The sequence below is a fragment of the Myodes glareolus genome, chromosome 4 (genome assembly GCF_982192425.1).
Source record: "Myodes glareolus chromosome 4, mMyoGla1.1, whole genome shotgun sequence".
In the NCBI taxonomy this organism is placed as follows: Eukaryota; Metazoa; Chordata; class Mammalia; order Rodentia; family Cricetidae; genus Myodes; species Myodes glareolus.
The window spans coordinates 116,924,309-116,940,119 of NC_142029.1; the positions used below are offsets into that span (position 1 = coordinate 116,924,309).

At 39.4% G+C, this 15,811-nt stretch overlaps 1 protein-coding gene across 3 annotated transcripts in view; it reads left to right on the forward strand.

Moving 5' to 3' along the window:
* Cep126 (centrosomal protein 126) overlaps positions 1–15,811 on the forward strand; it is a 42,757-nt gene that overhangs the window by 8,924 nt on the left and 18,022 nt on the right. For all 3 annotated transcript variants that reach the window (XM_048433320.3, XM_085689928.2, XM_085689929.2), the window contains exons 3-6: positions 1,196–1,341; positions 4,464–4,560; positions 10,887–11,085; positions 12,412–14,533. In XM_048433320.3, coding sequence (XP_048289277.3) covers positions 1,196–1,341; positions 4,464–4,560; positions 10,887–11,085; positions 12,412–14,533 — 2,564 coding nt within the window. The remainder of the gene's footprint in view (positions 1–1,195; positions 1,342–4,463; positions 4,561–10,886; positions 11,086–12,411; positions 14,534–15,811) is intronic.

Sequence of the window (15,811 nt, forward strand, 5' to 3'; positions counted from 1 at the left end):
TGTACTTAATGAAACTGTGAAACTAGGTACTTGAAATCGTTTAGGGAGATCAGACTCTCTTCCCTTCCTGTGGTGCTGCTCCCCACATACTACCTCCTGAAAGCACAAAGCTCTGTCCCCGGTGCTGCAACTCTCTAGACAACCAGTTCTGTAGACAAGGTGGGCCTTTTAATAGTGGTCCACAATGGCCTAGAACAGGAAGAATCTTAAAAGAGTTCACCTAGCTGTCCCCAAGTTCATACACGACAAAGCAGTGCCTTTGGTGCTTTCCTGCAGTGTCAGGTTTGCACTGTAGTCTTACTTTTTGTCAGACATTTCTTGAGTGATACAAACATATTTTGCAAGAACAAAATTAACTGTTTAAGGCAGTACAGCTAAAACAGAGAAAATAGAAAGTGCCTAGGGGCAATTATAAATAAAGAGGAAAGTTAAGAACACTGGGGATGTGGGACGGACAGGATGACTCAGTAGGCAGAGATGCTGGTCTGGCAAGCCTGACACCTGAGTGTGACCCCAGGACTTCTTATAGAGGAAGAAGAAAAACCAGCGTTGCAGAGTTGGCCTCTGCCCTCCACAAGTTGCTAGAGCACATGTACCACACCACAATAATAATAATAATAATAATAATAATAATAATAATAATAATAATAATAATAATAAATACCTTTTCAAACTGAACACTACAGGGCACATGTTTGTAACTTTGTCTACTGAAGAGTTATTGGTTAATATTTACAAACCAACATTTTTATAAAAACTGTATTTTTAGCCAAGTTAAGATTTATATGACTTCCAATTTTAAGCTTTTGCTGTAAAAGGTAGAAAAGTCATTTCCTTGACTTTCCCATAATTTGCAATGCTGCTTCTTTTTCACCAGTAAATACCAGAAACAGCATGCTGTTAGGAAAGGCTTTTTGCCCCAGCAAGGTATGGGATCTTGGCAAATCTGCCAGAAATCAGAAAAGGGCCTTACTGAAGAATTTTCTCTTCATTCGAAAGATCTGAATGGTGGTCTGAAATGACCATTTTCCAAGGATATTTTAATTCTTAGCCAATGGCCTGCTAAAATCAGAAATGTGTTGTCTCTAAGTAAAATGAAAACTGTTATTTCATAAGTAGTGGTGTTTTCACATCATTCTTTCTGTTTTGTTCAAAACTATGTGTCTATCCTGTTTCCGTCATATCTTAAATCTAGAGCTTTTGAAGAGAAGCGCAAAGAACAAGAAGAAAGAGAATATCAAATTAGAGAGCGCATCCTTCAACAGAGGAAACAGAAGTTTGAAGAAGTTACTGAAAAATTCCAGCGTGCCCATGTTCCTCTCTCTCAGAAAAGGAGAGCAGGTACCTATCATTTCTGAAACAATTCTGAAACAAAAATGAAAGTTTTAATTAAATTTAAATCAAGTAAACAATAAAATTACAGATTTAAAAAAATTCAAGTAGAAACCAAAACCACAACAGCCTTGTGTGCTGTTTGAGTAGCAGGCACTTTAAGCAAATGAAAAACAGGAATGTGACTTAAATTGAATTTGATGAATACTATGTTGGCTGCATTGGTAAACCCTCTATTCACTCACGAGTTTCTTTCAACGTCATGCTAGTTCACAGTGTTTTGTCTTTTTAAAATCAATTTTTTCTTTCAAGTAACTTAACAGAAAATTTAGCTGTTAGGTTCAGGAAATTAGTATCACATTCATTCTGGTATTTTACTTGTAGTTCACTTCAAATTCTTATTTGAACGATTGGCAAAGAACAACATCTCCAAAGTAATAAACCCAATAATATAAGACCCGTGACCAATTAAGAATTGAAGGATATATAACTGGATGAGGAGATGGCTGCATGTGTAAAGCACTTGTGAAGCATGAGGCCTGGAGTCTGCGTCCCCAGAACCACGTCAAGTGAAACAGCCGTAACCACAGCCTGCACTCCAGCACTAAGGAAGCACAGACAGGGGATCCCTGGAGCAAGCTGCTAGCTAGTCTTGACAAGCTTTTGGTTCATTTGAGAGACCCTGTCTGAATAAACCAAGTGGAGAGTAATTGAAACACTCAGTACCAACCTGCAGCCTTCACACACATCTACACATACATGCATTCCACACATGTGAGCATGTGTATACACAGCACATACATTTCAAAAAGGAATTTAAGTATGACTGTGATTGATGCTTTCATATCAGATCCACACTTTTGGACCTTAAACAGCAAGACAGAACTAACAATATGTCAAGGCTTACAGAAAGAGAGCTGGCAGTACCATCATCTACCCAGCCATCGTGTACTGTACTGTGTTATACTCTGTCCCCAGCTATACTGAGCTACAGAAATAAAAAACTGTACTCTAATGCTAAAAATCACAACTTATTTTGGATAAGAATTTAAATAGTATCATTGGTACTATAATTGATGTGATAGCAGAATGTGTAACTACTGTGAAAACAAGGAAAGAGCATTAGCCTATGTCAGGACACTAAGTCATTGTTTATGACTCTTGAATTAGTATCTTGCCAGGCAAAGAGAAATATAAAGGGTAGCCAGACAGAAGGAACAGTTCATACAAGTGAATTGTGTCTTTTGTATATCAGAAGCATAAGTTAGGGGATAAGAAGAGAAGAATATTAACTTGAAACTAGAAATAAGTTGGAACCAACTCCTGAAGAACTTCGTATGTCATACTAGAAAGTTCATCGTTATACAAAATGCCATTTTTGAACTGGAAAGCAAGCCGTTTCTCTATTGGTAAGGGATCTTAGTGTAAAGAGGTGCTACAAGGAACACTGACACCGTCAAAAGACACCAAAGCAAAGCATGGTAGAGTTTTCTTTTTCTCTCATAGGCTAGGTCCTGAGGTCAGGGTCAAGAGCTGGTTCCATGGTTGTACAGACTTCTGCTGTCTTTCAGCTAACTACTTTCTACAGATGGCTTCTATCTTTACTCTTGTGGATATGGTAGCTGCTAGATCACCAGCAATAAGATTGGATAGATATGGGGCTGGAGAGATGACTCAGTGGTTAAGAGCACTGACTGCTTATCCAGAGGACCCGGGTTCAATTCCCAGCACCCACATGGCAGCTCACAACTGTCTGAAGATCCAGTTGCAGGGGATCTAACACCTTCACACCAATGTACATAAAATAAAGTTAAATAAACCATAAAAAGTAAAAAAAAAAAAAAGATTGGATAGACAGAAAAAAGAAGACATAAAGGTTATGCCTCTGAACGCCCTTTAAATCATTTCCTTAGAGGCCTCCATTTATATAATTTAACCTATCTTGCTCCATTTGTAAGGGAAACTGAAACTTTTTCAATATTGGATATGTTTCTACTCGTAACAGTATGAGCTCCTTTACTAAGAAAAGGAAATAAATATTAGAGAGTTCTCCCATAGTAAGGTCTCTTTGTTAGGTAACTCTAGTGACAACATGGAATATGGATGGAAGTAGCAACATACTGAAATTAAGGGCTAGGAGGAGACTAGCTCTGGGAATATGTGTTATATTCCTCACTCAAGCAGTAACTGTATAGACAGAAGAGGTAATCTACTCGGATACCACGGTCAATAGGATCACTAAGTGTAGGAGTAGACAAGCTACAAAGAGAACTTGACAGAGAACATCACACATAAGACTCTTTAATAAATGACAGTATTTTACTAGCATGTATTCATTCTATGTGATAAATTTTACCTTGATATTTTTATACATGTATGTAATATTATTATCATATTCACACCCGTTACCCTCTCTTATGTCTAGAGCGCAAGTCTGAACTAACCCCTAAGTAACTGTCAGTGACTTTGCTTAAACACCTTAGAGAAAACTACAGACAATAGAATAGTAAAGTGTTAGGTTTGTACAAAGAGTTGAACCTAGAAAATCATCTCTCCTATCCCAAGGCTTTGAATTATATACAGAATTTGATGACTGGGACATAATATTCCCATAATTAAGGGCTGCAAGAGGTAACATTCTTAAGGAACAGCTGTGCTTCTACCCGAATGACAGTGAGGGGAGCATTAGAAGGAAAGGAAGGAAATATGTTGCGTGCCTAAGTGCACATTGGAAGGCTTTCAAAGTGGATGTGTACAGAAAACAAGAATGGATAAGAGGTCTAAAGAGCTGTGTGGGGTTAGTGTCCATGTAGCATATGGTCGTAAAAGTTTGAGACCATGAGATCAAATATAGAAGAGTTTATATATCAGAAAAGCCTACACACCTACACATTTTTCGAATTAACTTTTTTCCAAATAAATATCATCATAAAATTAATGATGAAGACCTCAAGGTAACAATTTATTTTTTAGGACTAAATATCAAAGTTTAAATTTTAATTCTATTATAAATATATTATACAAGAACTTTGAAATACTTTATCAGCCAGTTATCTATCAATAAACCACTGGTAATAAAAAATGATTCCTTATTATGTTTTTTTCTATTTGCTTAATTTTTCACAATCCAGTCCCTCCATTGGATGAGGCACTTAAACAAATTCAAGAATCCAACTTAAAATCAGAAGTAAACATTCCTCTTTCCCACAGACCAGCAACAAGTTGGCGGTAAGTAATTTATTACTGTTTTGAAGTTATTAGACTTATCACTTTATGTGTAATAACCATATGGCTTTCTGCTTGCTGAGTTTGTGGTCTTTTTCATTGGTTACTTCTCTCCTTGGGGAGAGTGGAGCGGTTTGAGACAGGGTTTCTCTGTGTAGCCCTGGCTGTCCTGGAACTCACAGAGATCCACCTGCCTCTGCTTCCCAAGCACTGGGATTAAAGGCATGTACCACCACACACAGTGTTCAGCCTCCATGTATGCCTGCAGGCCAGAAGAGGGTACCAGATCTCATTACAGATGGTTGTGAGCCACCATGTGGTTGCTGGGAATTGAACTCAGGACCACTGGAAGAGCAGTAAGTACTCTTAACCTCTGAGCCATCTCTCCAGCCCCATTGGTTACTTCTTATCTCTGTTTTAGAATTTGTTCTTTTTACAAGTTAAGAATTAACTGTCTTATAGTCATAATAATACAAATACTGTCAACAGTGAATAGTTTTATATCAAAACTATTTTAATATATTGATGTTTATGGTTGTCTTTACTGAATAGATAACATTTTTTAAATTGTATTGATACAAATTTAGTTTTAAAAGGTAATTTTGTGGTTGCAGTGATTTTTTTCTTACTCATAATTTTTGTTGTCATTATCTCAGTAAAAACTACAATGTTTGTAGTTTCTTTCCAGAGTTGCATAAGTAAATTGTATAAAAGCAATAGCATAGACTAGCCAGTCATTATGCTTCCTCCATTAAATGTCTTTTCCATTTTTCCCAATATTTTTGATGTTACTATTTGCAGAGAACTAGATGAAGCATTGGAAATCAATGTGGAGTAGACTGTTAAAATATAATCCCTAGGGGCTAGAGAGCTAGAGAGGTGGCTCAGTGGTTAAGAGCACTGACTGCCCTTCCAAAGGATTTTCTAAGTATATATTCGTATATAGATATCTTGCCTCACATATGATCCCTAGAACTCCCAAAAATGCATAGAATTACATCAAATAAACAGTAATAATCAGACATTTAATAATTTAGGCTATAAATTGTTTTAATATTCTACCTATACAGAACATTATTCTGTTCTTAGAATTCTTCTGGTCAATAATTCTCTTTATTAGAGCTAAAAACAAATAATTTCATCCTTTCAGTATTCATTAGAGTCTGGGAAAGTACTAGACTCTCGGCTTAAAGAATCACAGTAAAAAAAAAGAATGCTTCAGCCAAACTCTGAAAAAAAAAAAAAAAAAAAACATGAGTTAACCAGGACAGGTGGTGAATGGCACTGCAGACAGAATTCTGAGCAGATGCCAAGTTCACAAGTGACACAGTGGTGATCGTGTCAAATCAGCTGGTGCTATAGCTCAGCAATAGCTTGCTTACTGGGCATGCACCAGACCCTGGGCTTGACCCTCGCCCTACAGAGAGAAGATGAGAAAGGAGAAAGAGGCAGAGATAGGCAAGAGACAAAGAGAGAACTCATATTTTGAGGTTATAATGGAGGTGCATGCCTCTAATCCCAGAGCTCATAATGTGGAATAAAGAATATCAAGACTTGAGAGCCTACTTCAGCTACAAGAGACCCTATCCAAAACAGCAATAATAATAGGTGAATCAGAGAACACAAATATTAAGAGCTTAACTAGATATGAGATTAGAAAGTGAGATGCATCTGTAGGTTAAGAAATATAAGCTTTGAGGCAGTCGAGATGGCTTAGAAGGTGAATGCACTCGCCACCAAGCTTGACAACGTGCATGTGATCCCCAGGATCCACGTGGTCAAAGGAGAGAAACAACTATGCCCTCTGACTTCTGCATGCGGTCTGTGGCATATGTGTAAGATAGTAGGAAAACTAAAGCCTTTAAAGACAGTGGTCAAATCCCTACCTTTGCAGTTATTGGTTAAGTGGTTAACCATAAGCAAAGCAACATGTTGAAGTGAAACAATCTACAAATGCATGTTAAGAAACCGAAGTTGAAGACATGAAGATGGTATGATTTTAGGATACTCCTAGGCTTGTCTGGATGACAGATGGCACCTGATGGCCAAGGCAGGCAAGGTTCAGAGGGAGCTTTGAATTTAAAACTTCAAAACTACTTAACATTTTTGTACAGAGACCCTTCATTTTCCAGTTTCTTTTTCTGTATATCAACTATTATTTTGTGCTGATCAGGCATTTTCCATTTTAAAAACACTTCTTTTGCACAATAAATGAAAACATGGTGGTTTTTCATAAACTCAGCAATGAGTTTAAGATTTTCTTTAAACTGTCAGAATAACTTCAATTCTTCGGAAGCAAACAAATATGCTATCATTTTAGCAGATGTGTACTAAAATAATAAATATTATGTATTGTCATTGTGAGGAATAACCTACATTCTGTATCAGAATACCTGGTTTTCATAATATACTTTTGGCTGTAACATTGTGATATTCATGTGTGTGTGTATGTATGTATGTATGTATGTATGTATATAAACATAAGATTTATTTGAAAAGCCAATATGTATAATCTATGAGAGAAGATACCATGATTAACTAGCAAAAAGTTGAACTTCTCTCCCCAAATAACTAAATGTTAAATATTGTATATTAAGTATACAATGTGATAAATGCCATATAATATGAAATTTTAGACTATTAATGATCACTTATTGGTTTTATGGAAATAAGTTTCTTTCAAATGTTTTTACAAAGATTAATAAGCTATTGTCATGCTACAAATACATTTCAGTGGAATATAAACCTAAAGTAGTTAAGAAATAAAATATCACGAAACAGTTCCAAAGAAGCAGAGTACTTGTACTTGTAGCAGTACTTGTGCTAGGGACTGAGAAGGTCTTTGCACAAGCCCAACCATTAGCCACAGCCTCAGCCCAAGAGGTGGTTCTAACATAGAATGCTAATTGTAAATAAAAATAAAAAATTATAATCTAAAAGGAAAATTTGTTTAGAAAAGTGAGGGCTAATTCTTAAACCTCAATTTAAAAAATTGGTGAATAGGATTTTAGGAATATAGAAACTCCTTTAGGAAGTAATGAGGTATAAAAATATTAATAAGGTATTAACTTTTAAACTATAAGAAATAACCAGCCTTCCATCACAATTGAGTTCTTACCACAAAGCTAATCTTCTTGACATATCTGGTGGATGGAGAGAAGAGGGCATAGCTCTCCTGCATTAAACTCTCTGGAACAGATTGATTTTGTTAGACAGCTATCTCCAATATCCATGTATTTGTCATGAGGTAGTCCATTCTGAACCACCCACTACCCAGAGATGTCTGCATATTATCTTCACACTAATGGTTTAAACTAGATTTTCCAACCAATACCCATGCTGCAGACTTTTGAAAGGAGAGAACACGTGAGCTCGAGTCAGCTGGGTACCTGTTTCACTCAGTCAATGTGACCAATGGAAGATCAAGCACGGACCCTAAAGGATAAAATCAAAATTAATCAAAGGCCTACAGGCAGCCCAGTAATAGAGTGTTTTAAATCTTAATGAGGTTCTTTCTACTTGCCTGTCCAAATACTTTCCCACCTATGCAGATCCATTCCTGCCTGTCCAGCTCTCTCCAGTCCTGATCCCTACTTACCTGGTCAGCTGTCGGCTTCACGGGCCCCATTGCTACCCCATCCTCCCCAAATTCTTCCTGACTACCCTGGTGTTTGCCCCACCCCCCAGACCTGTGTCCATCTATCTGTCCCCTCCACTCTTCCAAAGACCTTCTTACCGGCCCCATTACTATCTTATCCTATCAGATATCTCCCTCACCCTCCAGCCCCAGTTACTTCTAGTTCTTCTAGCAGTTTCCCTAGTCTGCCAGCTCCTATTCCTTCTAGGCTACCTGTCCTTCAGCCTCACCAATCCCAGAGTTCTCCCATCATTCCTGATCCTGACTCACAGAACAGATTGTTTTATAAAACTTTCAGACCCAAACATTTGCTTGCGGCGCAGCATTCTACCCCCGCAACTCTAAGGCCTGCCCTGATCCGCCGTTCCCTTCCAGCTCGGCTAGTTCTTTCCCCAACCCCCTTGGAAGCTCTGCCTATTTTGAATCCTTCCAGTTTATCTAGTCATCCAATGCAACCAGCCCCACCCCTCCCTTGTATCACTCCTTTGCCTGAACGTTCTGCTAGGTTTGATGCTTGTCAGTCAGTTCAGAAATCTGTTCCACAAGCCATAACACTGTCAAATCAGCCTCAGGCCTCTGTAGACCATCTGCCTGCCTTGACTCTCTCCCACCCACCTCCATGTCCTTCTCCATCCTCTACTTTGCCTTCATCGCCTTCTGCTTCCACATCCTCATCACTTTTGGTAGATGTTTCTTCCTCTTCATCCAGACTTTCTTCTCCTTCCCCTTCTCCTTCTCCCTCCCCTCCCTTACCTAGTCCATCCAACCCTCTTTTGCCCTCTCCTTTGCGTTCACCATCTTCTCCGTGTTTGCCTCCAACTTATCTAGCTTTTCCTTCTCCAGCGTCTCCTTCTCCCTCTTCTTTTATGATTTCTTCTTCCTTTCCTCCCATGCTCCACTCTATCTCCATTTCTGCCTCCCCATCTCTTTTTACTCCTATTCATCCCTTCAATCCTCCTCACTGGAGGAAGAAAGTAGAGAAGAGGAGAGAAGAAGGTGGAGTAGAGAAGAAAGGAATAGAGAAGAAAAAGTTGAGAGACGACAACTTTAAAGGTAAATAAATTGAGTTTATTAGACATTTTGTAGAGTTAGTTCTATTTTGTTTGGGAAGGGCAACTAAAGGGGAACAATTATGTAAGAGTAGAAAAGTATGGAAACAGCTGGGCAATGGTGGTGCACGCCTTTAATTCCAACATTCGGGAGGCAGAGGGAAGGGAATCTCTGTGAGTTCAAGGCCAGCCTGGTCTATGGAGTGAGTTCCAGGAAAGGCTCCAAAGCTACACAGAGAAACCCTGTATGAGAAAGAAAGAGAGAGAGAGAGAGAGAGAGAGAGAGAGAGAGAGAGAGAGAGAGAGAGAGAGAGAAGAAAGGAAGAGAAAGAAGAGAGGAAGAAAGAAGAAGTATAAAAACCAAAATAAATAGAAACACGCCCTCACTGTTTAGGAATATGTACTAAATAAATACCTTCTCACTAGCCATGGTCTCCAGGTCATGACACAGGAATAATTAGGAATGTAGTCATCACTGATCTTGTTGATTCTGGTCTGTCTAAATAAAGACATATATGGGTATTGGAGATAGTAATGTCACATGTGGCAATATGCCACCTCCTAAAACGATTGTTTATCCTGATTTAATTGGAACTAGTTTAACTGAGTTGGTAATAAATGCCCCTCAGTCAGCTGTATCCTTCCTCACCCACTTGTCCTTGAAGGAACTGAGTTTTCTCTGTGTATATACACTGAAATGTAGCAAGCTCTCAGTTTCCAGACAGCACAGAGATCTAATAGACTGAGTTTCCAGGCAGTACAACATTGTTAAAACATATATGTATATATAAATATAGTCCTGATTGAACACACTAAAAGTAGACTACATTGAAGACACTCTTTTTTGTAGGATTAAAAAATACGTTTATATGGGGCTAGAGAGAGGGCTTAGGGATTAAGAGCACTGGCTGCTCTTCCAAAGGACCCAGGTTCAATTCCCATCACTCACATGACAGTTAACAGCTGTCTATGATTCCAGTTCCATGGGATCTGATGGCCTCATACCTCTGTATATATACATTCAGGCAAAACCCCAATGTTCATTAAATAAGTAAATAAAGTTTTTAAAAATATGCTTATATTTCTGATTATATTCCTGAAACAAACTGAAAAGAAAGGTTTATATTCTTGGTTGCGTAAGAGCCACACCCCCTTGACTAGTGCTGCAGGGAGGACATTCATACTTTGCCTGACAACGCAGCATTCATATTTCCACCTGCTTGAGTCTTGGCCCACTCTTCTAGGGATGTAGGAATTCTTACTGGTCATGACATAACTAAGGACTAAAGCTAATAAATATTATTTATATAAAAACATACCTAGAGAAATGAGAAGTGACAATACATGCACAGTATGTCTGCCCCTGCCCAAGTGATAAAGAATGGGCTATAGTAACGGAAGTCCTGGTGAATAGGCATCCCTATGTGAAGGTCCTCTGTGTCTGCACTCCGCCCTCACATTCATTTTATTCGAATTCTCATTGTCTCAAATTCCCATTCTAATATGTCTGTAGATTTCTCCAATATCCTTGTATGTAATTATCTAGACATGTGTACATAGTATACAGTTGTGTCATTTATATACTTATAGAAATAAGTTCATTTCAGCTAAATGTACTAAATCTTCTCATATCTGGTTCACAGAGCTATAGATTCTGCCTTGCCTTCAGCGTTGTCTAAAAATGATTACAAACATCAAAAATACCTCGTACGCAGAATTAACCATGATAAAGAAGTGGCGGAAAACAACATAGCAAGCCTAGCTACTAACAAAAATGTGTTGCAGCTTAAACTGGAGGAGACTCAGAAACTCCTAGAGAACCAACATTTAAGCAGTTTGCAAGTAAGAATGATAACTATGTTACTGGTGTTACAATTTTAGTTATAATTCTGACCTGCCTCATAGTGTTCTCCACACAGCTAACAGAGGCTGTAAGAATGCTGCCTGCGGTGAGTCAACACAGCCTCATCATAGATGCTGAAGAAGCACCTGGGGTTTCCCTGGCCTGGTCCCAGTGCTCTTTCTGCTCTTCTTCTTTTTCCATCTATTTAAAAAACGTAGGATATATGAGTGTTATTTTCTAACAAATATAAAAGCTGTTTGAAAGTAGTATAGTGTAGTAGAAGTATTATTGTTAGAGATTATATTTAAGAAAGCAGCCTAAACTTATGATGTACACGCTACTGAGCCATCTCTCCAGTCCCTAAAACCAATAGTTCTTGAACCTAAATTCACATGCTTCTATAGAAATTGTAAAGTAGGTATAAGACTACTACATGAATCTCATGTGGGAAATGAACCAGTGGAGCCCAGACATAGATTTTTGTTGGTATTTTATTTGGATACAGGATCTAATTTAGACCAGTCTTGCCTCATAGTTACTATGTAACCAATGCTGTCCTTGAACTCGATCCTCACTGCCATATTTATTTTTATGAAATGCTTTGTCTCTTACATACAACCAGAGTTGAAAACCTTACTCCAGACCTTTATAAAAAAAAAAAGATATAATTCCTACCAACAGAAAGTTCATGTTAGAGTCACATAACATTATTTTCTTTTTTAAAATTCTCTTTATTTTTGAGACTTTCATAGTGCATATAATGTATTTGGATCTAATCCTACTATTTTCCCCCTACTCATAACCACCAGCACATTTCCCTCCCAACTTGTGCTTTGTTTTTCAAGCCCACTGAGTCTACTTAGTGCTGCCTGTACAGACATGTGTGTAGAATTACCTGCTGGATCATAAGTAGCCTCCCCAGGATCACACACAATCTTAACATGGAAGGGAAAGGTCTCTTTGAAGGCCAATGCAGGTTTCAGGAAGAGAATCTACAACTAGATTGAAAAACTATAAACAAGTGTTTTTCAGAATTAATTTAGTATTAAGAAACTTGAAGAAACTCCCTACCCTAAATGGAATAGCAATTATTTCTAAGCTATCATGGTGGCCAGAATAATTGAGCATTTCCTCTGGGAGTTGAAATGAGAGGAAGCACACTTTTTATGGCTTTGTTACTTTCTTTTTACCCTCAGGTCTGCTTCGGGGTGTAGCTTATGCCTATACTGTTTATAGTCATATTATTTTCTGTGTCTAGGAGAACCGAACCTAGTAACAATAGGGTGAGTCTACAACATAAAACAGTCTTCTTTTTCCCCCCTCAGAAATTCTGTGATGAAGTTAATCAGATAACCAATTCTGAAACTCTCTCGAGTATAGACAGCCTTGAGGCTGTAGAGCAGGAAGAGATCTACATAACACTCAGCATGGCTCCTTCCACATCAAGCCAGCAGAACTCCGTTCCCCTCAAGTCGGCGAATCTGCAGTCAGCTCATCTAAACTGCTTTGATGAAGGCAATCTGTCATTCTCTAAAACTCAGCATATAAACAATTGGCTTACAAACTTAGATGCTCAGAATACTCAGCCTGTTGCATCCTTTTCAGATATATTAAGTAAATCTAGTGTTCTGCCCTCATGGGAATGTTTGGCTACTAAAGAACAGAATCCACCTACTTTGAGCAGAACTGTGGAGAGAACCACAGGAACTGCTAATGACTCAGTGCTCTTGGTGTGCAGTCCTTCCGTAGTTGCTCTAGATAAAAAAGGAGGAAACCCCTCTGAAAGTCACACTGTGAGGACCAGTGATCCTGCTGATGGAGCTCTCCAAAGGGAGAGGCCGTCAGGTGCCGAGAGCCCAACATTTAAAGTCAGTAGAGCCTGGACTACTCCGGAATCTCTGACCCAGGAAGCAGCTTCATTTTCCATCCAAGAGAGACTGTCTGAGTTAACTCAAGAAAATAGAGCTGCTTCACTTCCTACTTCATTTGTCCCTGTTTTGTCGCCTAATTCGCAGTCAGGTGGCCCTTTATCGGAGAACAACACACGTGTGAAAGAAATTGATCCCGTGCAGTGTTCTGATAAGTTATGTGAAATGAAAGATGTGAAATGTGAAAAGATAAACTATTTTAACTGTAATAAAGAAAAGTTGTCTTTATTTTCAGAAAATTTTCAGGCCACCTACGCACCTCAAAATTGTAATTCAAAAGATAGGAAACAAAAAGCAAGTGGGCCGTCAGCACCACTGTGCAGCGCAACCCCTGACTGTGACTTGCCTGACCAGCACAGCCTGAAGCATAGAGGCCACGAACAAAATGGCGTGAGGCTGCCTAAGAGCATATTAAAGAAAGAATCCAGATACGAGCATGATTATCTCAAGGCACTAGTTATAAATCAGGGTTTTAAGTTTAGACACCAAAAGGCAGAAGCTATTAGAGATAGTATTGAATTAACAAGACAGAAAGGGAAAGGTGCAGGAACCCCAAAGACTGTAAAAAAGCTGCGGTGGCTTGACGAGAGCGGCAGCACAGAAAACTGTGCAGATGATAGCCACCCAGTGAGGAACAGGGCAGGGACGGCTCCACAGTGGTTACAGTCCTGTCACGCCAGCAGTGGCACCTGCAGCCTAACCGCTGCTCCTGATTGTCCTGCACATTCTGCTGGTGGAAAGAAGGCCACGGATGATGGTGTCTCTGAAAAGGTCACTGATCTAGGAGGACGTGACATGAACAGTGTGCCCTTGAACTCTTGTAAACCTTCAGGCTATAGCTTTGCTAAACAAGCCTGGTCAGCCTGCAGAAGAGAAGAGAACAAAGCCCCTGTACATGCTGGTCCTATGCCTGCTGGTGACGCTAAGGCTCCAAGGGGAGCAAAGGGGACTAGAAGAATAGGATCTGCAAAGGCCCAGACAGGCCTTGTCCATGTGAACAGAAAAGCCACTGTCAGCCAGCCACCATCTTCAAACAAAGCCAACACACTGGCCCAAACTCAGGGGAAACTAATTATACCTCATCCTCCACCAAAACCACCAACAAATATTAAAAGTAGTAAAACTGTGCAAGTGTCCCCATGTCACTTAGCCACACCTGAACACTCCCAAAGCGCCATGACACAGAACTGCTTAAGTTCATGTGTGCTTCCAACAGAGTGCCGTTTGAACCAGTGGACTCAGGAAAGTCGCCTCCCGTTCTCAGAGGCCTGCTCTGACCTACTCGCTGTGACCCCAGCTCTGTCATCTCCTTACTCTCCAGAGTGCCAAACCTCAGCAAAAGGAAACCATTCAAATGACTCTCACACAGGTTTCCAGCAAGACGGGACAGTATATTGTACCCAAAAAAGTCCTGTTTGTGAAGAGAGCTACCAGTCGTTGACTCCTAGAAACACCGAAGAAGAATCAGTTTTCTCTTGGAGAAGAAGGAACCATGGGTGCCAAAATGAGAGGGCCACTGGTAAGGATAAGATGTATACCTTCTTCAGAGTCATGTGAAATTTTCCATATTGGTTATGGCAGTGTATAATGTATAGTGAGTTATAGTATGAAGATAACTTAGCTGTCCATACTATAACTTGTTCTAGTAGCTGGAGTTCTTCAGAGAATTACCTAACCTGTACTCAATTAAAATCAGAAACTTTTGCTAGCTCTATTTTTCTATAACTTCCCTTGATGTTTTGAAAAGAGTAGATAATGAATAGCATCTGATCCTTATTCCAGGTGGTTCTGTCATTGCTGTTGTAATAGATTTCTGTCACATAAGCACCATGGGAAAACAGCATTGTTTATTTAAATAGATTATGTCACAACTTACTTGTCGAAGACCAGCTTCGACAAAAATACCACTTACCAGGGTAGGAGAATGGGGATTAGAAAAATAATAGAGAACAAAGATGCAAATGCCTTTAATTTCTCATACACTTTTATAACCCAATACAACAGAGGGAAGAAGACAAAAAGACTGCTTTAACATGATACAAAGGACAACATCAAGTCATTAGCATTTTATTGTTTAGGCAGTGAACCCACCCTTACACCAAGTAACCTGAAGGTGGCCACTCTCAAGGTCAAACCCCCTATCTCAAAAGAAGAAGCAGAAATATGCTTGAATGTCCTGACCATTAGTCAGGACCGGAGTAGGTCTACCTTATGGGCCATCTTAATGTCAAAAGGACCAGGTAACCGCACCTAGGTCAGGATGTGTAGCCCTGGTTGTTGTCAACAATTTTGAGCAACCTCAAACTCTCTGACCTTCAGACAAAGTGGAAATAGGCTCATTTGGGGGGCCTCCACACTTGTTTGTTCTTTTTTGTTTGACATAGAGTATAGCTCTGTCTGGCCTGGGAACTCACTATGTAGACCAACTGGACTCAAGTTTACAGACTTCCTCCTGCATCTGCCTCCCAATGCTGGGATCAAAGGCATGTGCCACCATACTCGGCTTATTTTAAAATTTTTATATGAATTCCTTATATGCTAATAGTAGATGTTAACAAGCTGTCAAGGTGGCAGGTGAAGATAGATGCTTTCAACCAAACATGACAGCCTGAATTCAATCCCTGAAACCTGCATGGTGGATGGAGAGAGCTGTCTACTCCTAGGTGACCTCCAAATGCCACCTAGGTGCCATAACGCACTACTGCAGTTTAGAGAAAGGCGTGTTTTGATCAGTATACAGCCCTCCCATCCCTTCCAGAGCACTGCAGCTCTGCCTCTGTTGTCACTTTTTCTCTGT